Source organism: Convolutriloba macropyga, chromosome 13 (genome assembly GCF_964194025.1).
Source record: "Convolutriloba macropyga chromosome 13, txConMacr16.3, whole genome shotgun sequence".
Classification (NCBI taxonomy): Eukaryota; Metazoa; Xenacoelomorpha; order Acoela; family Convolutidae; genus Convolutriloba; species Convolutriloba macropyga.
The window spans coordinates 38163154-38190998 of record NC_134480.1 but is presented as its reverse complement, the minus strand read 5'-3'; the positions used below and the strand labels follow the sequence as shown (position 1 = coordinate 38190998).

At 37.2% G+C, this 27845-nt stretch overlaps 1 protein-coding gene across 1 annotated transcript in view; it reads left to right on the top strand.

The window, feature by feature from the left end:
* LOC142352182 (uncharacterized) overlaps window positions 1-26095 on the top strand; it is a 33456-nt gene extending 7361 nt beyond the window's left edge. Inside the window, exon 2 of the mRNA XM_075404593.1 lies at window positions 23766-26095. Coding sequence (XP_075260708.1) covers window positions 24341-25783 — 1443 coding nt within the window. The 5' untranslated portion in view covers window positions 23766-24340 and the 3' untranslated portion in view covers window positions 25784-26095. The remainder of the gene's footprint in view (window positions 1-23765) is intronic.
* Window positions 26096-27845: the final 1750 nt, after the last annotated feature.

The following is a 27845-nucleotide window of genomic DNA, read 5'->3' as shown; positions in this document are numbered from 1 at the left end:
TCCGGCATTTATCTGCAAACAAAAAGCAAAGCGCTGCAACTCTAATCAAACGATTCCAGTTGCTGAAAAGCGATATGTCAATTTGGCATTTCAGTTCTTTATAGAGGATCTGCCATTATAATTTTAACATGTTGAGCAGAGAGTAAATCTTGTTTCGGCCACGTGTTTTTATTTTGACACAAGAAGGATGGACCTAATAGCCAACGTGAGTTGACATTCATTTGGTGAACGTTGTAGCCTCGGGTACCATCGTCAGCGGGATTTCTGGTAGACGATATGTAAAACCAATCTTGGGCGGAGGAAACGTATAAAATTTTGGCTAGTCTGTTAGCAATGAAGATCCGATGGCGAATCTCAGGAGTCCGTAGCCAATACAAAACGGTCGTGCTATCCGACCAAAAAACTTGTTTATGGATTTCAATATCCATCTCATCTCTGACAAATTGCGCTAGTTGAGCACCATATACTGCAGCCTGTAGTTCCAAATTAGGAATCGTCATCCGTTTTATTGGCGCAACTCTTGCTTTACCGATCACAAATGCGACTGAGACGGATTCGTCAATGTGTTCAATTCGTAGATAACTGACTGCTGATAATGCTAACTCGGATGCATCTGTGAACGTGTGTAGTTCAATCGATGAAATCGGTATCTCGTTTAACAGTTTGCGAGGAAGATGTACATCCTTGAAAGAGGAAAGTTCTTTTTTCAGATTCTCGAAATCAGAATTCTCATCAAGTTGTAATGGCTTGTCCCATTTTGGACCGTGGTTCCATGCTGCTTGGAGAACTTTGCGGAATCTTATTGTAAAGGGGACGATAATTCCTAAGGGATCAAAGATGGAAGCAACAAAACGAAGTAGTTTACGCTGACTCGTTTTTTCATCGAGTTTGATCTTATGGAACAATTTTTGCTCTATAACAAATGTATCTGCTTCTGGAAACCAGGGCAAACCAAGAACCTTTTGACTTTGTGGTGCGGATGTTTCTGGATTAAGTCGGATATCCGGATTCAGCAGGCCAAGAACTTGATGACTATTTGAATTCCACTTTGTCAGATTGAAGCCACCAGTAGCAAGAACCTTGCGAGTGTCAGGGATAATGTTTGTAGCTTCATTTGGACTTGATACGGCAACAAACAAATCATCCATGTAAACGTTCCGCTCTATAACCTTTTGAACACTTGGATATGTTTTTGCATTGTCCTGAGCAGATCTTCTGAGCGCGTAAGAAGCTATGCAGGGTGAATCTGTTGCCCGAAAAATATGCCCTGTGTATTCGTAAGTCTCTATGCGTCCATTGTTCTTCCAGAGGAAGCGTAAGTAGGGTCGGTCTTCAGGGTCAACTTTCACCTGCATGAACATTTGTTCTATGTCTGCGCACAGCGCAATTCGATTCTCACGAAACCTCATAATGACACCAGTTAAATTGCTGAGCAGATCTGGCCCTTTCAGTAAATTAGAGTTGAGGGACTGACCCTGGAAAATGCTGGAGGCATTTGCAACTCTAAAAACCTTACCAGAATTATTTTCATTGGTCACTGGGTGATGAGGCAAAAAGGAGACATTCGGAATAATGAACTTTAACAACGTATCTTTTTTCCAAGTCTGCGTCCAGAGTAGCCTGGTACTTTTCCTTTAGTATCGGATTTTTTGAAAGCTTTTGATCTAATTGGTCAAGTTGTTTTAATGCTAACCATCTGTTGTTCGGAAGAAATGCACCTTGCTTCCAGAGGAGACCTATTTGATAATGACCGTCAACAATTTTGGTCGTGGACTCTAAAATTTCAATCGCTCTTTTATCGTTTTCCGACAAAGCTTTTCGGGGCGATGCAATGCCCAAATTTTCCACTTTCATCCAATCTTGGACTAATTTGAAAACAGAGTCGTCCATATTAGGGCAATTTTGCACCTGAGTATACTGTACAGGTGTAGACTCATTGAAAACTAAATTCGTTTTACCGGCGCACGTCCAGCCTAATGGAGTTTCAACGCCCCATGGGGCATTTTTTGGACCTTTTATAATTTGTTTATAGTGAATCAAGTCTAAGTTGTCAATGCCTATAATAATTGAGACATTGTTCCGTTCAAGTTCAGGAAAATTTATATGACTGAGATGATCATAATTATTGCACAAAGCGTTTAGTTGAGCTACATTCACTGCGGACATGTTCAAATCTGGTACTGCCATAATATCATTAAGTCTGACAGGTTCGACTGAGCTATCTATTGGCTTTATGTCAAAGCAAACTTTGGAGCAATCAATTTCCTTAGTCGTGTGATACCCACTTATAGACATTTTACCTGTTTTTTTGAGGTTAAGACCAAGTTCTTTTGCTGTTGATTTTAGAAGTAGACTTTGACAGCTACCGTTGTCTAGGTATGCGTATGTTTTCAGAGACTGGTTTCCAATTATCAATTGAACTGCCACAAAAGCCACCTGGCCTGTTCAAACAAACTGCACTGGTTTAACGTTTGAGTTGCTTTTGTTCATAAAACTATCGTGCAGAAGTGTGTTATGTCTTTTGCCGCAGCCCTTTGAGCGGCAGAAGTTTTTTGAATTGCATTGATCTACATGATGATGTCTAAAACAATTGAAACAAAGCTTTTGTTTCATTACATGATCTCTCCGTTTCAGGGGACTCAGTGCTTGGAAATGTATGCATTTGTAGAGGTATTGGCAATTGTCATTGTTCGGACAACTAACGCTTTCTTTCGTCTTAGACTGAATTTGCCCTTGTTCCCTGTTACTCAAAAATTGATGCTTTGGGTTCGGATTTTCATTAATTCTAGTAGAGTGCGACGTTTTCCAAGCCATTTTATGAACACCAATGTTTTGAGAAGATGGGAAATTTGAGTTTGTCGGTAAATCTCGGCATGCTTTCGCATAGTTTAGGAGCCACTCAGCAAGCGCGTTTAAAGATGGCTGTATGATGGTTTTTTCTAGGACGTAACGGTTCCATTCGAGTCTGACTGGATTTGGTAATTTTGTTAAAGCTATGTTCATGTTGATTGTGGAGTGAAGATCATGAATAAAACCGAGTTGTTGAAAGGTGTCGACGAGCGTTAGAAGAAATGAGGAGTACTGTGTATAACTTTCCGGATTTGATAAGTATGGCTTTCTAAAGTTTGACAATTTGTCCAGAAAAGCATTGACAATCCTCTTTGAATTGCCAAAATGTTCTTGCAGTCTTGATAGAGCTGCTGCTTATAAATCAACGTTGCAACCGTAGCCATCAACTAGTGCCTTAGCTTCACCTGTGAGCAGTGATTGCAAATGGATCATTTTTTCAGCTGAAGACATGGGTGACTGGTCGATAGTTGCTTTGAAAATGCTATACCATTTTATCTACTACTTCATTGGATCGCCATTGAACGTTTCTGCGTGCAGTTTCGGGACAGATTTTTGTCATTGAGCTGGTTGAACATTGGTTTGAACTTTCCGCGTTTAGAAGTCCTCGATGATCGAAGTTGTTGCTTGATGCGTTACGATTTGTTTCAGGAAAAATACTCTGAGTGGGCCAATTGAAGGAATGTGCGTTAAGCAATGACGATGGAGCGGCGTTAGCATCAAATAGTAACCTGCTGGGTGCAGAAAAACTAACATTGTTGTTCACAGCGGGCGCTGATGAACTAACTTTATATTGCTCCTGGTTGCTGATATCAAGACCAGATTGAACTGGGTTAGAAAATTGGAAATTAGAGCTGTCCGGCGGACAATTCGGTCTTTTGATGGCACCAACACTGAGACTGAAATCCTCTCCAGTATTTAACTGTGACTTCCCCTTGACGTATTTTTTGAAATTATCGATACACTTTTTAACTTCTATCTTAAGACGACTATGTTTCCGAGAACAATTGCTCTGTTCTGATGGATCAATCAGGATTATTAATTGAGACACTACGGTTTCAAGTTTTCGCTGCTTCTCTTTTATCTCTTCAACTGTTTCCTGTAGTATGTCAACATCTTCTGATTCATCAATCGAGGAGTTTAGGTAGTCAAGGTGATAATGTATATCGTCCGTTATCATCGTTTTGGAAGATTCGAGCATCTTCTGTTCTTGAAGTGTTTCTGGATTTTCTTCAGAGAGGCTCTCTGTTGGAGCACTGGAACATTGGTGAAGATTTCCCAAGGTAGTTGTTTCTCTCTGGTCACTCTCGGAGTTAGCTGTTGACCGAGTGTCTACCATTACTAAAACGTAGACTGTTTTCTTTACTTTGCTGGAGAAAAGTTTTTGGTTTTTGGTTTATGCAACTCCCACCAGATAAGCAAAAACAATTTTAACTTCAAATTACTTACTGCTTGACAATTATCTTGTACAAATGTTTTCAAAGGGCTACTTACCAGCGCTATCTGGGTCTTTCTAAATATACCAGTTACCTACCTGTTAAATGCCTACCTGTTACCTGCTACCTAACTGCTGAAACTTATACAAATTAGGTCTAATTAAGGATTGTTGATAATCCAACTAACTAACACTTGCTACCTACCTGCAAACTTATACCAAACTTACCTAGCTAGAAGCTCCCAAATTTTACCTACCTAATACCTGCTACCTACCTGCTGCAATTTTTACCTACTTATACCTACCTGCAAACTTATACCAAACTTACCTACCTAGAAGCTCCCGAATTTTACCTACCTAATACCTGCTATCTAACTTCTGCAACTTGTACCAACTTATACCTAAGTTCTAACTACCGGTAACTCTGTTTCTGGATACTTGCAATCTGCCTGTAAGACTTTTTACCAATAGGTCCACACCTATAAGTGAAATGCAGAAAACTTGAGATAGTAATCAAGCTGGGTAGTAGACGAAAAGCAAAGATAGCGTGAGTGGTATGGGAGAAAGGAGACCGGGGAGTTTGGGGCGGATAAAACCCCAAAACTGGAAAGCAAAGAAAGAGCGTGGGGTTGGGAAGGCAACCAACCTGTGGGGTTTGGGGTTGGTAAAAACCCCAAAAACCGAAAGCAAAGAAAGCGCGGGAGGTTGGGAAGGCAACCAATCTGGGGGGATTTGGGGCGGGTAAAACCCCAAAAACCGAAAGCAAAGAAAGCGCGGGGGGTTGGGGAGGCAACCAACCTGGGGGGATTTGGGGCGGGTAAAACCCCAAAAACCGAAAGCAAAGAAAGCGCAGGGGGTTGGGCAGGCAACCAACCTGGGGGGATTTGGGGCGGGTAAAACCCCGAAAACCGAAAGCAAAGAAAGCGCGGGGGGTTTGGGAAGGCAACCAACCTGGGGGGATTTGGGGCGGGTAAAACCCCAAAAACCGAAAGCAAAGAAAGCGCGGGGGGTTGGGAAGGCAACCAACCTGGGGGGATTTGGGGCGGGTAAAACCCCAAAAACCGAAAGCAAAGAAAGCGCGGGGGGTTGGGAAGGCAACCAACCTGGGGGAATTTGGGGCGGTTAAAACCCCAAAAACCGAAAGCAAAGAAAGCGCGGGGGGTTGGGGAGGCTACCAACCTGGGGGGATTTGGGGCGGGTAAAATCCCAAAAACCGAAAGCAAAGAAAGCACGGGGGGTTGGGAAGGCAACCAACCTGGAGGGATTTGGGGCGGGTAAAACCCCAAAAACTGAAAGCAAAGAAAGCGCGGGGGGTTGGGAAGGCAACCAACCTGGGGGGATTTGGGGCGGGTAAAACCCCAAAACCAAACAGAGCGCGCGGGTAAATAATAAGATAAATTTTTAAGGACTGTCTTTTGGTCTTTTGGATCTGCTTTCAGTCTGTTGTGATGTTTTGCGAACCCTCTTGCTGTTACATTTGGACTGTTTTTGTAAAATTTCTAAATCTTTGGATACTGAAACATCAAAAAATCTCATGGTGCAGATCAATTGTTTCCCATTTCAATCAATTTTTTAGATTAATACTTAGCTTTTTCAGGGGTTGAATTCGTTGCCTGATGTGGTTGGGCGTCAAAATATGTTATCAAAACATCTTAATTTGGGTGGGGGTTAGCGTTCGAAAGTGCTATTAAAAAATGTTGTTGGTTAATTTGATTTAGATTAAATATATTAGTTTCCTTTGATTGCGAGTGTTTTGTATGATTGTAATTTGTGTTGTGTGGCTCGTGTCGAAAATCACTTCCGTTCGTTTTCGACAAAAGAAGTCATGTCAGTGACAAATCTCTCAAGGCTGAAAAGGAAAGTCCAAAAACAGCAATTTTCTGCAGTTTTTACCCTTTATTGACAAAAGGGGTTTTTTTGGTTTTAATGCAAAGCATACAATATTGTTACATTGGAAAAATCACGTTTTAGAATTATTCTTGCGTAACGAGCACGAGGAAAACAACCATGAAGGGACTGAACATGTCACAAACACTGTTCAGCAACGATACGGGATTATTGGCGTAACAAATGCTTTGCGTTCAATAAAGAATTATTGTATCACGTGCCGAAAAGGCAGAGCACAGGCAAAGGCTCCAATCATGGCTGAACTATCACAGAAAAGCTGGATGATTCAAATAAAAAATGGATCTTTTGCAAATGTTGGAGTAGACTACTTTGGCACTTTTGCTGTAAAAATTGGGAGCAGAAATGAAAAACGATGGTATTGTTTGTTCACAAGTCTGATAGTTTGAGCAGTGCATATAACGATAGTCCGAAAGTTGGATACTGACAGTTTTCTGATTGCAATTATGCGGTTCATATCTCAATGAGGCAAACCGGTAACAATGAATAGTGACATCGGGTCAAAATTCCTTGGAGCAGATCGAGAGTTCAAAGAGTATGTCGCAGCATGGAACCAAGAAAGAGTTGAAGAACCTTGGATTGAACAAGGGATCAAAAGGAAATTCAATCCGGCTGCTGCACCTCACGTTGGAGGAGTGTGGGAGCGACTAGTCAAAAGTTGTAAGAGGCAACCTATGCAGTCTTAGGAAACCGATCAGTTAAGGAAGACGTTCTCTCAACCACAATATGTCATGTTGAGCAAACATTGAAGGCAAGACCAATGACAGCAGTCAGTTCTGACGTGAAGGATTTAGACGCTATTACCTCAAGTCATTTCTTGCTTGGTAACAAAAAGATTTGTCTACCATATTTACCATGCCCAGAGGATTTCGTCGATCATCGAAAACTCTTTCGACAAACACAAGCTTACTCAAATCTCATCTTGGAAAAATTTTGAAAAGAGTATCTGCCAATTTTGAGCAGTCGAAACAAATGGAAAGGCGAATCCGACAGGAAGCTGCACCAAGGTGATCTCTGTTGGTTGGTCGAGGATAGTTGCAAACGAGGTTATTTCAAACTTCGCCGAGTTAAAGAAGGTTTTGCGTTGAGAAAAACATTTTGCGCCCATTTTCACCGCAATTTTTCATTAAATTCAAACATGCACCGCCTGGACTTGGGATTTGTTGACTAGATTAAAATTTTACACAGAAATTGACTGCTGAAAACCTCAATTCAATCGACCAGACAGTACGAAATTGTGTGTGTGCATCATTTGATAAGCCATATTTGAAAGAGTTAAAAGTGAATTGAAGAAAGAATCACAAAATGATTAATTGTTGAAAATCTTTCACTAAAATTAAGTTCATTCTCTTAATTCCGTAACATCTACAACATCCACTGCAAAAACTGAGAACGCTTTATTTGATTATGCCTCTGAAAAGAATTCTCCTTAAAAAATGAAGCAATATTAGACAATCAAGTGGGGGGTCAGACTCAACATATCATCTGAACAGTAATATCAATTACAAAAACTGAAGAACACTTCATTCGACTTGTGCAACAAAGTAGATTTCTGGGCCACAATTCAGAGATTCTGTTGTGTTTCATCTTATTGTAGCTTCGGGACTCTAGTACTATTATGTAACCAATCGATCTAACTGAATCTTAGTAAATTGTGTTGCTCTTTTTTTACAAATTATGTACAGCAAAATACAATTAGGTAGACGGCCCAGTAATCTCTTAAAATTTTTGAACTGCCAATGAGGTCTTAAGATATTAACAATTAGACGAGAAGACTTTTTCCATAACAGCCACATTTGGTTTTTTGCCTCCATTATAATGACAGGTGGCGTAATTCTGCCAACTTGCTTTCGAATTAGACGTCTTGGGTGGCTCAAACACTCGATTGCATAGTCATCGAGATTCTAACAAAGCATTTTGAATAAAATTTATGCAAATATCCTTGATAGTTGCGCATGTTGAAACAACAGCAATCTATCCTAATCAACTCTATGGAAAAAAGTTTATTTTTTCGGTAAGGCATCACCTATGTGACTTCCTTGCATCACTTTGTGATCCGTCAAAAGACCCTATCGTACAATATCATTGGCAAAATTGGGCACTAAGTAAAACAGATGGTTCAAATAGTTAACAAAAGTTTTGATATTCTCTGATGCCAGTTAATAACTATAATTGATCAATTATAGGAAAGATTTTTAAAAATTTTTGCGTATAAAATCAAATTGGTTTTGTGAACATGTTGAAATTGCAAATTTTCTTTTTTGCGCACACGAAGAATAAAATGTGGAGTGCAAATGCAATAAACTAATTTATGGTCTTCTGACTATATTGTTCGAAAATTTGTGGCACCACTCAATGGTTTCCAGGTGCCATATATGACCTAGTATGGTTTCCAGGAAAATTAAATCATAATAAAGCAACAAAATGGATCCTTCGAAACTCCACCGACTACAAAAACAGGCTTCTAATTCTTAATATTCTACCTATTGCGATGTACTTCGAACTCTGTCCCTTACTTTACTGTAATATTGCCGACGGCGAACACAACAACAATATAAATCAATTTATTAAGTACAAAACAAATCAAAGAACAAGACAAGGCACAAATAAAGATATTGTTGCAAAAACAAGACTATATAAAAGAGATTGTAGAACAACAAATCTAAGGAGCAGACCGCAAAGAAAAGGAAAGATGACCAAAATCTACACACAATTCTTTAAGAAACAGTTTATGGAGGTCGACTACTGAACCTGGAGAGTTTGTTGCTTATGTACCAACTGTGACATCCAAACAAAGCTCATCTAACTGACGAATAAGCGTGTGGGCCACCTCGGATGAATTCCAGAAGCCTTCTCTACTACTTCTACTTAAATGAAAATTATACATTTTTCTGGATTTGAAATTTTTTGTATGATCTTGGCATGATTTCGGAGATCTCATATATGACCTTGAATGATTACTAAGAATCATATATGATTTAATATTAATAATAATAACAATACTAATAATAATGGAATTTAGAGTTAGCACCCAAGGGAAGGAATATTTCCGTAGTTTCAGTTTTGCCAAAGAGTTTATTTCAGTTTAATAAGATTTTTGCAAATTGCACAAAGACAAGACAATCTCAATGTGCACACATTCTCAGGATCGTAATATTCGGTGAAGAAATTTGTGTAGACTTCTCTTATCTTTTTCTTTCTGCTTGCGGCTGGTTTAGAGTTGACACTTTGACCATTTATTCGACCAATGAGGTTCGCAAGGTAGACGCCTCCCGTCCAGAAGTTGCTCTCTTGTTTCTGTCCGGAGAATTTTCTGGTCTTGAAACGTCTAGTATCTCCCATTCTTGTGTTCTGGTCATGCTATTCGGTAGCCTGTATGAAATTTTGCCATTCAATTTTGTATCTGTCACTGACAGTGTCCAGAAATAACAACAGCACATGAAACTCATGATAGAGCGATAGAGGAAGGATATCTAGCCTGCGAAATCTGTCTTTGTATGTCAGTTGTCCAGTGGATGAGATCAATTTTGTAGCTTTCATCTGGATTGCTTCAACTTTCTTCAGATCTTGACGTTTGGTTTTCATAGAACTGACCCGTACGAGAGGATTGGTACGATATAGCTCCAATATAGATTTTTCTTAGCTGACAAGTCTGTTCCTCTTGCAAGGTTCCATTTGTTGAAGAAAACCTTCACCGCATTTTCGCATCGGCTGCTGGCGTTTGCAGTCCAGGCGAGATCCATGTGGATCATGATTCCAAGCTCCTTCTCCTTTTCTGGCTTTCCAAGCTTCCATCCATTTATTGTAACCTTCGTTTCTCCATTTATACAGAGGACTTTGCATTTGCTGATATTAAGTTTCATCAAATTTTCAGTGCACCGTTTCCAGACTTTAACAGCATCGATTCGCATCGAATTGCTCGATAAGTTATGACAAACATTTTTCCTACGTCAAAAAATTACCGAAATATGGGACGATCTATGCTTCAATGCGGAGTTAGTTCTGAAACAATCAAAAGCGCTGGACATAAATGAGTTCATGGATCCCGAAAACTTAAACACATGGTTTTTTTTATAAAACGCAAAACGGAAACGCTTTGACACAGAATTTCAAGCTCCAGACAAGCATGAATAACTACACAAATTTCAGCGTGACTTCATTATGTAGCAAGATCATGGCGTAAATTATTCGTCTAGATCGCATTCCAAATAGCTTTTGACAGCGTTCCACATCAAAGTTTACTTGGAAATCAAGTCAAATACGACATTCAAGTTAAAACCATTAAATGGATTTGAGACTACCTATTCAACAGAGCCATTTTGTAATTAGTAAAGTTACTTGATACGGGCACTATTTAAAAGTAAATTTTTTAGCGTGCATTCATAAGATCCGTGCTTTTCATTGTTGTTTCAATTTGAAAATTTGAATGTGTCTTGAAATTTTATGATTTGTTGATGATGTCAAGTTATAACGGACATTATTGAGAGACAAAGTTACAGCGCAACTCCAGAAAAACTTTTTTTGCTTTGTAAATGAAAAGATGCTGGTCTCTAGAATTCCAATTTGCCTAGTGGCACCACTTAAAGATAACAAGAAGATGTACAGGACGAGCGATACTTACTCAACAAACGTCAATAAAGCCCCGAGAAGTGTTCAAAATGAAAAAGACATCGAAGTAAGCCTCCACTGTTGATTTTTTTTCAGTGGGTGTATTACGAAAACCTAAAACAATGAAAAGTTAAAACTATCTATCCTTCTATCTCAGCAATCTTTGTAAATTTTTTAATAAAAAAAGCGAAATCATTAGTGTCGACCAAAAATTAACTAACAAACGTTGTAAGACTTGCTCAACAAAGATTGGAGCAAATTCGGCCATTTTCAATTGCGTAACATGTAGTGAGTGCATGCACCTTACAAAAATTACTGGCATAACCCAAGGCTATTGGCATCAGTAGCATTATGAAAAATGTTCTCCTAATATGCCAAATGTGCCTAGAGAGCTAAAAAAGAAGAACAAGGTACTTGATGTAATTGTAAGTTCGAGGACTAACGAAGACATCAGAGAGTATAATCAGGAAATTGTAAAAATAAAAGGGAAACTAATTGGAACCAACTCAAAGATATTAAAAGTGCTATTAAAATTAAAAGTGTACAACCCTCACCAGAAGTAAGAAAACCTGTATATGCATCACGAACACAACGAAAAATTCTGAAAAAGGAATACTATGATGGTATTCGATTCAGAGGCGTCCCTGAACTAATCTCCACAAATAGTAGAGACAGATACAAACACGATTTAAAAGAGGTGACAGCTATCGCAAAATATCTCAGAGTCAACTGCAATGTCACAGATTTGAAACGATTAGGCAAATATGACGAAGGAAAAAATGGAACATTGGTCGCTAATATAGACAGTGACTATGCAAAAAGGCAAAAGTCTAATTCTACTCTCGCTTTCAAAAATGAAAGGTTACGGCAAATCAGTTTTTACGAGTAAAGAACTCAACGCAAGCGAAAAAACCATCGAAAACGAGATTCTCCAGACAAGGAAAGAAATGATCAAAACAGGAACAAATTCTAAAAAACTTATATTTGTATACTCGTATCCCAGATAGAAGTCAACAGAAAGCAAAAAAATATCCAAATGAATTAAAATGCCATATTTTCAAACAAATGATTATTACACGCAGAATCGAAAATTTTAACTCTAAAACGGAGAACCAAGTTTGCACACTGTTCGTCAATTGAAAATGATCTAGGTATTTGCTTAACAGAAACCTGGCTCACTGGTGATATCACGGACGAAGCTCTTTTCCTTAAAGACTATACGATTCAAAGGAGAGACAGAAAAAGCGACCCGCAAAAAACTAAACACGGGGGAGTCCTCGTTGCCGTACGAAAAATACCTCATGAGATGGTTACTTTGAATTCTGAAAACGAATGCGTTGCTATCAATGTTAAGACAAATGATGTCTCAATATTGATTTGCTACTTATACAACCCTCCATAAAACAGTCAAACAGATGGTAGTCAAAATCCTTGATCTGCTTATCCAATCAACTGAATCAATATGCTAAAACGGAAAACAGCAACTCCATTTTTATGACAGGTGACTTTAATTTTGACAACCCAAAGTAGGAAACTGTAATTTCTAACAATGAGCAGGAAAACACTGTACTCGAGAGCCTAGGTAAACATGATTTCAAGGAAAATCTTAGACAAAAAGATAAGAATCAACTAGATATTTTCCTCGTTAATATTTCCAGCGACGAGATTAACTGTTCAGAAGTGACCGCACTTAACAGATCTTTCAGATCAGTTTATAAAGCTCGTAAAAAAGTTTTAAAACTACCACATAAAATTATTTTTAGATGTAAAAGACAAAATGATGCTTTCAATAAAGTCGGCTCAAACACGCTAAACGCAATCACAGCTGAAAATACTTTTAACCCTTACTTCTACAGTAACGTAGACGTACTTATAAAGCAATGGTACAAATGGATTGAAAATTGTTTTGGCAAGAAACTGTCCAAAGACAACTGAACACAGGGCGAATCTCCTGCCCTGGGATAAAAAGAAGCATCACGCTTAACTAAAACTATCACTACATTGAAAAGATTTTGAAAAATTCAAGTCTGGCGAAATTTTTAAAACTGAATAGAAAAAAAAGTCAATTACAAAAAAAGTATTTGAATTCCCAGCTGAATTTGAAGAAAAAGTTTTTCGCGGTAGAAAAATTTCAAATCTACAAAAATCTTTGTAATGCATCCATAAAAGTATTGGATTTCCCGAGACAATGAAATACGACGATGAAAAATGGATTGACAATGCACATAAAAAAAGGTTTTCAGCGACTTTTATGTTAGTGTTTTCTAAAAAGTAGTCAAGTTTTTGAAAATCGAACCTTCGCGAAAATACTTTATAACCTTGTGAACATAAGTGAAACAAAAATTTTTACAAATCCTACCGAAACTTGAAGCTAGTAAAGCACGTGGCCCAGACAACAGAGGTAATCTTGCGCTCAAAAACTTGCCAGCACTCTTGAAATCCTTACTGATAGTGTTTAAGGCTGCGCTAAAAAAGTTTTTTTCCCTCGTTTTGTAAAATAAGTGAAGTTAATCTCGTCTTTGAAGACGAAGACAGAACAGACGTGAAGGAATACAGACCTATAGGCCCTCTGCAAATTTTTAAAAAATACATATTTAAAAACAAATTTGACCTTGTAAAAACGACACTATACAATGCACTATATAATTCTGGAATAAAAATTGAATTGATCTTAGTGTAGTAAGTGTAAATAAAATGATGTAATTGTTGTTTCAACTGTAAACAATTCAAAGATTCGATGTTGTTTTAACTCATTTCTTAGAATTAGAGTCAAAGGCAAGTTTATACACTCTGTAAATGATTTCAATTAATTTTTAAAACCGAAGTTGAACGCAATGTTTGAAAACGTTTGTTTTTGTATTCAATTTATTTTTTAAATGACAATTATTTCTTCTCTGCAGCTTTATTTAATAGTAGTTTAGGTTTCAGTGTCCTGGCACTAGGATTGACATCCCTTTATTGGTCGACCTTTATGACGTTCTGTACAGGGATGCAGTTGTCGCAGTTGCAAAGGTCCACGTACAAGAATTGGCTTCAGAGTAATGTCTAAAGGAATTATTCCAGTATAATTCTGTTAATCGTTTTTTGTTTAAGCTTTCAATAACTAAATTTGTAACTTTCCGAATAATACTTAAAAGTTGACTAGAACACCTCCAAAATATTTCATCTGCCTTTTTTATTTTTTTCTGATAGATGATTATTAGCTCAAATTGTCTGGTATTTGGTTTATCATCACAGTTTTCGTTTTTAGTGATCGAAATGTTGACATTGTAATTTCCCGAGAGAAAAGCAATTAAGAGCAATAGATCACGTAGCTCTATATATAAGGAACGTGGAAAATGAGTTTTCCAAACTTTTTCTTGTAATTCAGTTCCCAGTTGCTTAGAATCCAACTGATGGCTTTCTTTTGACCGCGCTCAGTTTCTTTCGTCTCCGTTTTGTTAGCAAACCAGGCATGAGTTGCATATTTAACAATAGCTATCACATATTCTGCGTACGCATTGAGTTTCGGACTTAGATTTGTGGACGATGAAGTGTTTCTTTCGTGGACGCTGATGTGTTTTTTTAAGAAGTAGAACGCTTTCATTGCCTCTGAGCACCTTCTTTCGTTATTAGGTTTCCAGTTGAGCTTTGGCGCTATTGTAATGTGAAAATCTGTTTGTTCACTCTGGTAAAGTTTTGCTGTTTAAACTTAAATTGGGTTTGCCTTGTCTTTTGACTGGCAAGATAGAACACTAATTTTCAATTTATGTCATTTTAATGTTTAAACACCATTCTTCTATTTGATTTTTATTGTCTTGCAAGTTTCCACTGCTCGTTGCAATAATCTTGAAATCGTCTGCCTTAACCCCGGGTTACTTTTAGAGGAAGATCGTTAGCAAAAATGATGAATAGACCTGGACGAAGTAGTGTTCCTTGTGGGAAAATCACTTGTTACCAGCACTGTTTCAGAGTGAAAATCATTAAGGTTTACATAATGTTTTCATTTACTTAAATAGCTGGCAATAATTTTCATGAGATTACCAACATTGCCATGCATTTCAATTTTCCTGATAAGATGTCATGTGGAACGCTATAGAAGGCTTTTTTGATGTCCATATACATAACCAAGAGTTCTTCTTCATTACCGTCAAAATTGTTGTAAAGATGATTTAGGATCAACACCCTCTGCGTTATCACCCACCTGTGTCTTCGAAATCCATGTTGTGCATTGTGTAGTGTCGTTTTTACAATGTCATATAGTTCGTTAAATATAACTTTTTCGAAAACCTTTGATGTGTTGCGTTGCAGAGAAGGTTTATAGGTCTGTATTGTTTCGCGTCTGCTCTGTCTTCGTCTTTAACCATCTTCGATTTTGAGCTGTGATTGCGTTTAGCGTGTTCGAGCAGACTTTAATGAAAGCATCATTTTGTCTTTTACATCTAAAAATATTTTCATGTAGTTGTAAAACTTTTTTACAAGCTTCATAAACACATCTGAATGATCTGTTAAGTGCAGTCACTTCTGAACAGTTAATCTCGTTGCTGGAAATTTTAACGAGGAAAATATCTAGTTGATTTTTATATTTTTGTCTAAGATTTTCCATGAAATAATGGTTACCCAGGCTCTCGGGTACCGTGTTTTCCTGCTCATTGTTAGAAATTACAGTTTCCTACACTGGGTTGTCAAAATTAAAGCCCCCTGTGATAAATATCGAGTTGCTGTTTTCCGTTTTAGCATATTGATTCAGTTGATTGGATAAGCAGATCAAGGACTCCGACTACCATCTGTATGACTGTTTTTTGGAGGGTTGTAGAAGTAGCAAATCGATATTGAGACACCATTTGTCTTAAAATTGATAACAACGTATTCATTTTCAGTATTCAAAGTAGCCCCTTCATGAGGTATTTTACGTACGGCAATGAGGACTCCCCGTGTTTAGTTTTGTGCGGGTCGCCTTTTCTGTCTCTCTTAAGAATCATGTAGTCTTTAAGGAAGAGGGCTTCGTCCGTGATATCACTAGTGAGCCAGGTTTCTGTTAGGCAGATATCTAGATCGTTTTCAATTGACACAGTTTGCAAACTTACTTATCCGTTTCAGATCAATTAGGCTTCGTATCCTATTGGTTAAAATTTTCAATTCTGCGTGTAATAGTCATTCGTTTGAATTTGGGGCATTTTCATTCAATTGGATATTTCTTCATACAGTGTTGACTTCTATCTGGAATACGAGTAGACAAATATAAGTTTTGTAGGATTTGTTCCTGTTTTGATCATTTCTCTCCCTGTTCGGAGAATCTCGTTCTCGATAGATTTTTCACATATGTTGAAGTTTTTACTCATATAAACTGGTTTAATGCAATCTTTCATTTTTGCAAGCGAGAGTAGAATCAGCCTTTTTGCATAGTCACTCTATTTTAGCGACCAATGTTCGACTTTTTCCTTCCTGATATTTGCCTGATCGCTTTAAATCTGTAACATTGCACGTGACTGTAAAATGTTTTGCGATAGTTTTCACCTCTTTTAAATCGTGTTCGTATCTAATTCTACTATTAGTGGAGATTAGTTCAGGGCTACCTGTGAATCGAGTACCATCATAGTTTTCCTCTTTCAAAATTTTTTGTTTTGTTCGTGGAGCATATACAGGTTTCCTTACTGCTGGTGAGGGTTGTACACTTTTGATTTTAATAGCTTTTTCTGTCTGTTTGAGTTGGTTCCCAGTTAACTTTGCTTCCCCTCTTATTTCAACAACTTCCTGTTTAATTTCTCTGATGGTTTTGTCAGTCCTCGAACTAACAATAACATCAAGTAGCTTGTTCTTCTCTATTAGCTCTCTAGGCACATTTGGCATATTAGGAGAACATTTTGCATAATACTACTGATGACAATAATAGCCTTGGGACATGCCAGTACATTTTTTTGTAAGGTGCTTGCACTGACTACATGTTAAGCAATGGAAAATGGCCGAATTTGCTTAAATTTTTGTTGAGCAAGTCTTATAACGTTTGTTAGTTAATTTTTGGTCGCCAATAATGATTTCGCTTTTTTATTAATGAATTTACTTATACAACAGATTGTTGAGATAGAAGAATAGATAGATTTAAATTTTCAGTGTTTTAGGTTTTCGTAATACGCTCACTGAAAAAATATTAACAGTAGACGTTTACTTCAATTTTTTTTTATTTTGTACATTTATCGGGGCTTTTTTGACGTTTGTTGACTAAGTATCGCTCGTCCTTTACATCTTGTTATCTTTAAGTGGTGGCACTTGGCAAATTGAAATTCTAGAGACCAGCATTTTTTTTTTACATGGCAAATAAGTTTTTCTGGAGTTGCGCTGTAACTGTTTCACTCAATAATGTCCGTTATAACTTGACATCATCAACAAAAACACAAAATTTCTAGATACATTTAACCTTTCAAATTGAAACAACAATGAAAAGCACAGATCTTATGAATGCACGCTAAAGAATTTTGTTAACTAGTGCCCATATCAATTAACGTTACTAATTACAAAATGTCTCTGTTGAAGAGGGAGTCTCAATTCCATTTAAAGGTTTTAACTTGAGTGTCGTATTTGACATAATTTCCTAGTAAACTTTGATGTGGAAGGCTGTCAGAGGCCAGTTGGAATGCGCTGTCAAAAGGTTATTTTCCATCGTTTTGGAAAATAAGTGAAGTTATTCCCGTCTTCAAAGACGAAGACAGAGCAGACGTGAAACAATTCAGACCTATAAGCCTTCTCTGCAACACATCAAAAGTTTTCGAAAAAGTAATATTTAACGAACTATATGACATTGTAAAAACGACACTACACAATGCACAATATGGATTTCGAAGACACGGGTCGGTGGTAACACAGATGTTGCTGTTCCTAAATCATCTTTACAATAAATTTGATGGAAATGAACAAGAATTTTTGGTTCTGTATCTGGACTTCAAAAAAGCCTTCGATGGCGTTCCACATGACATCTTGCTACAGAAAATTGAAATGCTAGGCATTGGCGGTAACTTCTTGAAAATTATTGCCAGCTACTTAAGTAAAAGAAAACAATACGTAAAGCTTAATGGTTTTAACTCTGAAACAGGGCAAGTAACAAGTGGTGATCCACAAGGATCACTACTAGGTCCACTTCTATTCATCATTTTTGTTAACGATCTTCCTCTACAAGTATCTAATTGTGAAACCTTTGGTTATGCAGAAGATTTCAAGCTCGTTGCAACGAATAGTGAAAACATGCAATACGATATAAAACAAATAGAAGAATGCTCTTTAAACAATAAAATGACATTAAATGAAAATAAGTATTATATCTTGCCAATCAAAAGTCAAGACGTTCCCAAGTTAAATTTAAACAACAAAACTTTACTTTATCAGAGCGAGCAAAAAGATCTAGGCATTAAAATGGCGCCAAAGCTGAACTGGAAACCTAATGTCGAAAAAAGGTGCTCAAAGGCACTGAAAGCGTTTTACTTCATAAAACGAAACACTTCAACGTCCACGAAACTAAGCTCAAAATTCAATGCGTACGCAGGATATGTCGTACCATTTAAAGGTTTTAACTTGAGTGTCGTATTTGACATGATTTCATAGTAAACTTTGATGTGGAAGGCTGTCAGAGGCCAGTTGGAATGCGCTGTCAAAAGGTTATTTTCCATCGTTTTGGAAAATAAGTGAAGTTATTCCCGTCTTCAAAGACGAAGACAGAGCAGACATGAAACAATTCAGACCTATAAGCCTTCTCTGCAACACATCAAAAGTTTTCGAAAAAGTTATATTTAACGAACTATATGACATTGTAAAAACGACACTACACAATGCACAACATGGATTTCGAAGACACAGGTCGGTGGTAACACAGATGTTGCTGTTCCTAAATCATCTTTACAATAAATTTGATGGAAATGAACAAGAATTTTTGGTTCTGTATCTGGACTTCAAAAAAGCCTTCGATAGCGTTCCACATGACATCTTGCTACAGAAAAATGAAATGCTAGGCATTGGCGGTAACTTCTTGAAGATTATTGCCAGCTACTTAAGTAAAAGAAAACAATACGTAAAGCTTGATGGTTCTAACTCTGAAACAGGGCAAGTAACAAGTGGTGATCCAAAAGGATCACTACTAGGTCCACTTCTATTCATCATTTTTGTTAACGATCTTCCTCTACAAGTATCTAATTGTGAAACCTTTGGTTATGGAGAAGATTTCAAGCTCGTTGCACCGAATAGTGAAAACATGCAATACGATATAAAACAAATAGAAGAATGCTGTTTACACAATAAAATGACATTAAATGAAAATAAGTGTTATATCTTGCCAATCAAAAGTCAAGACGTTCCCAAGTTAAGTTTAAACAACAAAACTTTACTTTACGAGAGCGAGCAAAAAGATCTAGGCATTACAATGGCGCCAAAGCTGAACTGGAAACCTAATGTCGAAAAAAGGTGCTCAAAGGCACTGAAAGCGTTCTACTTCATAAAATTAAACACTTCAACGTCCACGAAACTAAGCTCAATACTCAATGCGTACGCAGGATATGTCGTACCAATTGTTACATATGCAACTCAAGCCTGGTTCGCTAACAAAACGGAGACGAAAGAAATTGAGCGCGCTCAAAAGAAAGCTACCAGTTGGATCCTAAACAACTGGGAACTGAATTACAAGAAGAGGCTTGGAAAGCTCAATTTACTTCCTCTCTCCTTATATATAGAACTACACGATCTACTTCTCTTAATTGCTTTTCTCAGGAAATTACAATATCAATATTCTCTTAATTGCTTTTCTCTCAGGAAATTACAGTATCAATATTCCGATCAATAGAAACCAAAACTGTGATGATCAACCAAATACCAGACAATTTGAGCTGATAAACATTAATCAAACAAGAACGAAAAAGCAGATGAAAATTTCTGGAAGCATTCTAGTCAACTTTTGAATATTATCTGTAAAACCACAAATTTAGCTATTGAAAGCTTAAGCAAAAAACGATTAACCGAATTATACGAATTATTTCTCTAGACAGTATTCTGAAGCCAATTCTTGTACGTGGACCTTTTTGTGCAACTGCAACAACTGCAATCCAGTACAGTAGGTCAAATTAGCCAGCCAATAAAGGGATGTCAACCCTAGTGCCACGACACTGAAGCCTAAACTACTACTACTACTACTATCTATACGATGTCGATTTTATTACTATTTTCGGCTCTTGACTCAAATCATCCATGGCTGCCATTTTTTGAACAATCTGTCATAAAAGGATATCGGCTGTTCGGTATTAGGCTGCTTCATGACAGTAACTGAAGTTTAGGTTTCCTATTATTTTACTCGATGATCGTGCTATATAATGAAGTCAGGCTGAAATTTGTGTAGTTATTGATGTTTGTCTGGAGCATGAAATTCTGTGTCAAAGCGTATCCGTTTTGCGTTTTTTAAAAAAAATCGTGGGTTCAAGTTTTCGGGATCCATGAACTCATTTATGTCCAGCGCTTTTGATTGTTTCAGAACTAACTCCGCATTGAAGCATAGATCGTCCCATATTTCGGTACATGCTGTTTGCCAAAATCTCAAACTTCAGGAGTCTGATTTGTGAAGACCAACAAAACTTTTTTTCGGTTGTGTCTTTGCGCATTTTCCGATTTCTTGTTAATGCTGAAAAGTGATGGTACACGTGATTATTCTTTCTTTGCTTTTTCAAATTGCATAATTTCTGTAGTTGTTATGGATCTAGTTTTTAGTAGACATCTTCCACATCTGCTTTTTTTCAGCAAGTACCTCTGTTATTTCTTGTGGGATATTGTGTTTGCGGTTTAATTTGATTTTCGTCACGAGAACGTGTTGACTCATTTTTATAGACTCGTAGATTGCTTAAATTGCGTTCCGTTCAGTTGCGTTTGCATTTCAAATTATTGTTTCATTGTTTTGCAACCGAATTCATTCCGACATGTTGTCTAATCCCTGGACATGGCCTTAAGCAAAGCGTGGTCTCCTTGTCCCAGAGAAGGTTTTTGATCAATCATTGTAAGTTCCAGCGACGTGACGTCCAGCAGAAGATTCAAAAATGGCGGTTTGTTGCATGACAAAACCCGTGGGTATCTCTACGTATTGATCTAAGCAAAACTTTTTAACCGCTTCTAAAAGTGAACGTAATTTTTTGACGTAGGAAAACTTTTTGTCGTAAATTAAAGAGCCTTCTTTTCCTGCAATAAAAGCGCTTTTTGTCGTTACGCGCCTAAAAATACTCTAAAAAGTTTGGCTACAGTTTGCAAAGCTATGTCATTTGATTCATTGACCCGGTATTTTCTGTTATATGTACTGCTTTGACCGGGTATACTGCATTTCACAAACGGAGGTCGAAACAGCTCTCAAAAATCTGCACCTTGGGAATGCTAAAGACCCAGATGGAAACTGCCTCTCAAACGACCAGCTCGATCTCTCAAGCTTGTTTTCAACACAATCACGAATAAGCACAGGTTTCCAGCCGAATGGAAAACTAGCAATATCAGTCCGCGTTACAAGGACGGAGACAAACAATGTATCTCCAATTATCGCCTCATCTCCCTCTTAGCTTGTGTCTCTAAAGTTCTGGAGTCCCTGATTTTCGACAAACTATACAGCGCAGTTGGGAGTGTTATACGTCCTGAACAGTACGGCTTCACGAAACAAAAATCAACAGTCACGCAAATGATTCTCTATCTAAGAGCACTCTTTGACAATCTGGACGCAGACACTCTTGCAACAACCTATTTGGACTTTTAAAAAACCTTTGATAAAGTTGGATAAACCTTTGGAGCTCTGGAGCTGATTGAGAGCTACCTGCAGGGACGGAAACAAAGAGTACGAATAGGAAACGCAGTGTCATCTGAGCTCGATGTTCCAAGTGGAGTGCCACAAGGCTCAGTACTAGGACCCCTTCCTTTCGTTCTTTTCATCACAGATCTGCCTCAATGCGTAGTATCTGATTGCTATGGCTATGCTGACGACTATAAAATTGTTGGCACCAACATCATGCAAATCAAATCGATGCTGTTAAAGTCTGGAAATGGTGCACTGAAAATTAGGTGAAACTTAATATCAGAAAATGCAAAGTCCTGTATAAATGGAGAAACGAAGGTTACGATAAATGGATGGAAGCTTGGAAAGCCAGAAAAGGAGAAGGAGCTTTGAATCATGATCCACATGGATCTCGCCTGGACAGCAAACTCCAACAGCTGATGCGAAAAAGGCGTTGAAAGCTTTCTTCACCAAAAGGAACCTTGCAAGAGGAACAGCCTCGCAAGCTCAGAAAAATCTATCGGAGCTATATCGTACCAATCCTCTCGTACGGGTCAGTTCTATGAAAACCAAGTATCAAGATCTGAAGAAAGTTGAAGCAATCCAGATGAAAGCTACGAAATTGATCTCATCCACTGGACAACAGACATACAAAGACAGATTTCTCAGGCTAGATATCCTTCCTCTATCGCTCTATCATGAGCTTCATGTGCTTTTGTTTTTTCTGGACATTGTCAGTGACCGATACATTGAATGGCGAAATTTCATGCAGGTTACCGAACAGCATGACCAGAACACAAGAAGGGGAGATACTAGACGTTTCAAGACCAGGAATTTCTCGGAACAGAAACAGGAGAGCAACTTCTGGGCGAGAGGCGTCTATCTTGCGAACCTCATTGGTCGAACAGTTAGTCAAAGTGTCAACTCTAAACCAGCCGCAAGCAGAAAGAAAAATATAACAGAAGTCTAAACAAATTTCTTTACCGAATATTACGATCACGAGAATGTGTGCACATTGAGATTTTCTTTGTGCACTTTGCAGAAATCTTATTAAACTGAAATAAACTCTTTGGCGAAACTGAAACTCCGGGAATATTCCTTCCCTTGGGTGCTGACTCTAAATTCCATTATTATTAATATTAATAATAGGTCATATATGATTCTTAGAAATCATACAAGGTCATACATGAGTTCTCATACCGAGATCATACCAAAAATTCTAAAAATCCTAAAAAATGTATGATTTTCATTTTTGTAGAAGTAGTAGAGAAGGCTTCTGGAATTCATCCAAGGGTGGCCCACACCCTTATTCGTCACTTAGATGAGCTTTTTGTGGATGTTACAGTTACTACATAAGCAACAAACTTTGCAAGTTCAGAATTCGATCTCCAATTAATCGTTTCCCAAGGAATTGTGTGTAGATTTTGTTTATCCTTCCTTTTATTTTTGGTCCTTAGATCTGTTGTTCTACAAAAAATATTATATAAGGTTGCTGTTCTTATCCAAAAATTTTCATCTCTTTTACATTGTCTTGTTTTTGCAACAATAATTGCATATGTGCCTTGTCTTGTTCTTTTAATAAACTGATTTATACCTATATTGTATTCGCCGTCGGCATTATTAAAGTAAAGTAGGAGACAGTGGAGTTCCAATTACATCGCAATAGGTTTTTGTAGTCGATGGAGTTTCGAAGGATCCATTTTGTTGCCTCATTATGATTTAATCTGGTATTCTGATTTGATTCGCTTTAATCAATTCATCTTCAATGCTATCGAATTTGAAAAATTTTTCTGGAAACCATACTTGGTCATATATGGCACATAAACCATTGAGTGGTTCAACAAATTCTCGAACATTATATTCAGAAGACATATTAAATTATTGTATTGCATTTGCATTCCATATTTGATTCTTTGTGTGCGCAAAAAGGAAAATTTGCAATTTCAATATGTTCACAAACCAATTTGAGTTTATATGCAAAATTTTAAAATGTTTCCTATAAATGAGCAATTTAAGTAGAAAATTACATTTGTCAACAAATATATTGTCGACGTTTCAATTTTTGATGTGCCTTTTTTATGCAACCGTGTGCTTGAGCGTTATGGTTTGGTGTATGACTGTGAATTATGAATAGGTTACATGACTCTGATGAAGTTAGTTATGTTCCAGCATTGCTTCCATAGTTGAAACAAAAAACTCAAGTGTTGTTGTTTCTTTTAGAAATCTACCCTAGTTGGTTCAAGAGAGTGCTTACTTTCACCTCGGATTCCAATAACTCTTTTGAAGATCTTTTCGATAATCTATATGGCGGGAACGAATTTCAAAACCTGTCCGGGGGAAATTATATTAGCGAAAATATACACGATGAATTGTCGCAGTCCTCGGAAATCATTGTTATTCTGTTCAACAGAAGAAATAAAACGGTGGCCGAAGTAAGATTCCGAGGCGTGAACCATTTTTCCAATTGGTTTCGTGCTGAAAACATCATCAGCTCGTACCCTTGGGCCTTGACGCAAACGAGTGGATCTGCTAACTTTTCATTCGGCTATAGCAACGGAAGGTTTCGCTTCAGCATTCTAGAAAGCGATAATAATTCATCGAGACCTGATCCAAGGAAAGAAAAATATTTATACTTAAAGATCAAGTATTTCCATTGCCAAAGCAATGGCAATGAAAACCAAACAAAATCGAGCTGTATTCATTACTCGCCCACGGAAAAGGCACTGTCAAAAGAATATTCTAATGAAGCGTCTTATATCTTGATTATTCGAAAGCCCTTGAACTATTATATTGACATGCAGCTTGTTTTTCGATATACTACCGGAACAGTTTTTTCATCATTGGAAAATTTCTTTTTCGGCTATAATACTGCGTCGAAAAGACCCTATGACCATAAACTGTTCAGATCTTTGAATATGGAGCAAGAATTAATGGTTTCGCAAGTTGTCGCAATAGCGTTCTATCCACACGATGAAAGTGAATGGACCTCGTTGGATTATTATTGGTTTTGGGATAAAATAGTCACTTTTTCTGATATTTTTGAAAGTATCCAATCAGGAGCAGCAGTGGTTGAAATCTATCACGTTCCACTTGTGAAGCTATTTACATACACAAGTGGATGTGGAATTTTGTTCAGACCATTTTACAACTCGGGGAAATTCGAAAGTATCGGACATGCAAATCTGCCGGAAAAATTTGATCATGACACAGCCTTCCGGCATTACGATTTCACTAAAATCAAGAGCACCAGATCTAACGGAATCAAATTTCTGCTCTTTGATGACAAGGAAATTGTGCAGCAAATTTTGTTTCATATTAGCGATGAAAATAGTTGGTTTTCATTGCAAAACGTCATTGCGACTTCTTCCTGGAACTTAAGCCGGGTTCAAAATATGAAATTTGAAGACATTGATCGTAAATATACTGATGAGCAATTTTTCAGCGTGTTCTACGGAGGGGACATTTGCAATTCGGATAAAGGATTCATGTCTGGATCGTGTGGTGATCTGTGTCCACGAGATAAAAACTTCATGCAAGAGGAATGTATAATACTCTACACGTCCAAGTACGGCGGTGATCTGGCAGAAAATTTCAGATTAGCGACCAAAGTAGAACTGTATCTCATTCAACAGCATTCTTCTAAAAATTGGCAAACAGTATTTTGGGTAGACGCGTTCTGTGGTATTGATGTCCACAAGTATTTCCAAAAAGGAACAGCAGTTCCTGCTCACGATGGAATAAGGAATTTAGATCATTCTAGATTCTTCCGAGATCCAAACCTTCAAGGGAAAATGGAGAACAGTGATGTGATGAAGCTGCTCGTGTACGATTTTGATGGCGAAGATATTGTCGTAGACCTGCATTTGTCGCAAGGATCAATTGCGTATGCATCCCATTGGCCAACAGAAATGTATTTTCAATTCGGGAAATATATTGATGGAATTTTTTCCAGTTTCTTCTCCTTAACGGCCAGTGACGATAGGATTTCTTGCGAAACTCTATCGTGGTGTACGGCTGTTTCGGTAAAAAAATCAAATATAACATCTGAAAATTGTACCTTGAAGAACTGGTGGAATCATCCGCAAGTTATGGAGAGAAATATGCAAGAAGCAGTGAAATTGAGACCCCCTGCTTTCTTTTACACGGATGGGGAGAAACCAGAGCGTACGGAAGACATGAAAATGTCTGGAAAGATTGAGATTCAAGTAACAATCGACCCTTCCCATTCTGGTAGATAGAATAACAATTTATTTGAAGTTCTAAATAGTTCATGACTATTATTAGAAAATTGTGTATTTATTACAGTAAAATGCAGAAAGAACTAAGTTCTATTACACCGAAGTTGCTCCGAATTTACGTTCACTTCGCAAGTTTTTCCTCTATTTGCAGAAATAGCATTTTTTAAGCGTCTACTTTGACAATATGATTAGTTATGTTCACAAAACGCAAAATATGCAGATTTAGACTTGATTTAATAGAGAAAATTGATCATCAAAAAATTTCATGGCTAATAAATATAGAACCAAAAGATTAAAAACTTAAGACCAAAAATTCATAAAACGAAGAGGTGGGGCCAAGATTTTGGCTAAAATCAACGAAGTAAGGAGATGATAAGAAGATGCAATTTTTTAATCTCAATGCTTTCCGAAAAAAAGCCACTTAAAAGATGCCGTCATCGGCTTAAAATGAGTCAATGTTTTAATTCTAAATACTCTCCGAAATAAAGTCAAGTTTAAAAAAAAAATCTGAAATTTACAAAATGGACATTTCTTGAACGATACTACTTCTTATGCGGAAAAGGACTATCGGCGAGATTTAACTGACTAGAGGATACCCTTTATGTACTCGTTTCTCCTCGCTTTCAAATGCTGTTGGAACAAAAGAGCTCAATTTCACAAATGCTACCAAGATATTGGCATTTATTAATTGCTCTCAAACGAAGTTTGTAGCAATTATATTAGTCCTGTCGGTCTTTTTTATGCAATTTTTCGCTTGACCGATTTTTCGTCTGACGCTTTTGACTTTTCGTCCTCAAAAACGGGACAAGCAGTTATCGCCCAGCGGACATTAAGTGCTCTTAGAGCCTTTCAGCTCTGTTTCTGCTAAAAACTGTTTTAGAGACTTATACTTAAGGTGTGAAGGGCGGTTCTTATAGGTTGAAGACACCCCCACTATTGCCCCCACCCCACCGCGCTGTTTCCCCCACCACCTCCCTCCCCATCAGCCCTTGGTGCACCGCCCTTATTAGATGGATAATAAGTTACTGAAAAGTTTTTATTTGCCATGGAATAGCATTCAATTTTTTAATATGACCAATTTTAGCGATTTTTTCTTTTTTATAAAACTTGCATTTTTTTTCAAGTTTTTTAAAAAATTTTTGTTGTTTTTTAGGTTTCTCCAACCTTAAGAGCCAAGGAACCTCCTGTAGGGTTTGACAATAGGTTACTGTATAGTTTCTAAATGTAATGGAATGTTTTTCAAGATTTCAACACCACGAATTTTAGCATTTTTTATAAAACTTTTTTTACAAAACATTTTTCAAGTTTTTTTGAAAAATTTTTGTTGTTTTTTAGGTTTCTCCAACCTTAAGAGCCAAGGAACCTCCTCTAGGGTTTGACAATAGGTTACTGTATAGTTTCTAAATGTAATGGAATGTTTTTCAAGATTTCAACACCACGAATTTTAGCATTTTTTTACAAAACTTTTTTTACAAAACTTTTTTTTCAATTTTTTTTGACATTGATTGTCATTATTCAGGTTTTCCCAACAGTAAATCTCGGCTAGGTTTTAATAATAAGTTACCGAAAAAAAAGATTTTTGGCGATGGATTGTTTTTCAACTTTTTTTATCACAAAATTTAGCAGTTTTTTATGCAACTTGCAATTTTTTTTCAAGTTTTTTTTTGTCGTTTCGTTAGGTTTATCCAGCCTCAACAGCCAATAGCGTCCTATATGGTTTGATTATAGGTCACTGCATAGCTTATAGATGTAATGGAATGTTTTTTCAAGATTTTAATATCCAATTTTCTAAAAAATTTTTTGCAATTTTTTCAAGTTCCGGCACCAGGGTTCTAGGGACCTCCTCCAAATTAATAAGCTGTCACATAATTTTTAGAATTATTGGAATGGTTATCAATATTTTCATTACTCCAGCTTTACAAATTTTTTGATAGTTTAATTTTCAAATTTTCGGAAAATTATTCATGTTCCAAGTTTATGGATCTTTATGAGCCAGTGAAACTATTTAAAGCTTGAAATAGGGATTCTGGATAGTCTCTTGAGACAATGAAATGGTTTTGAT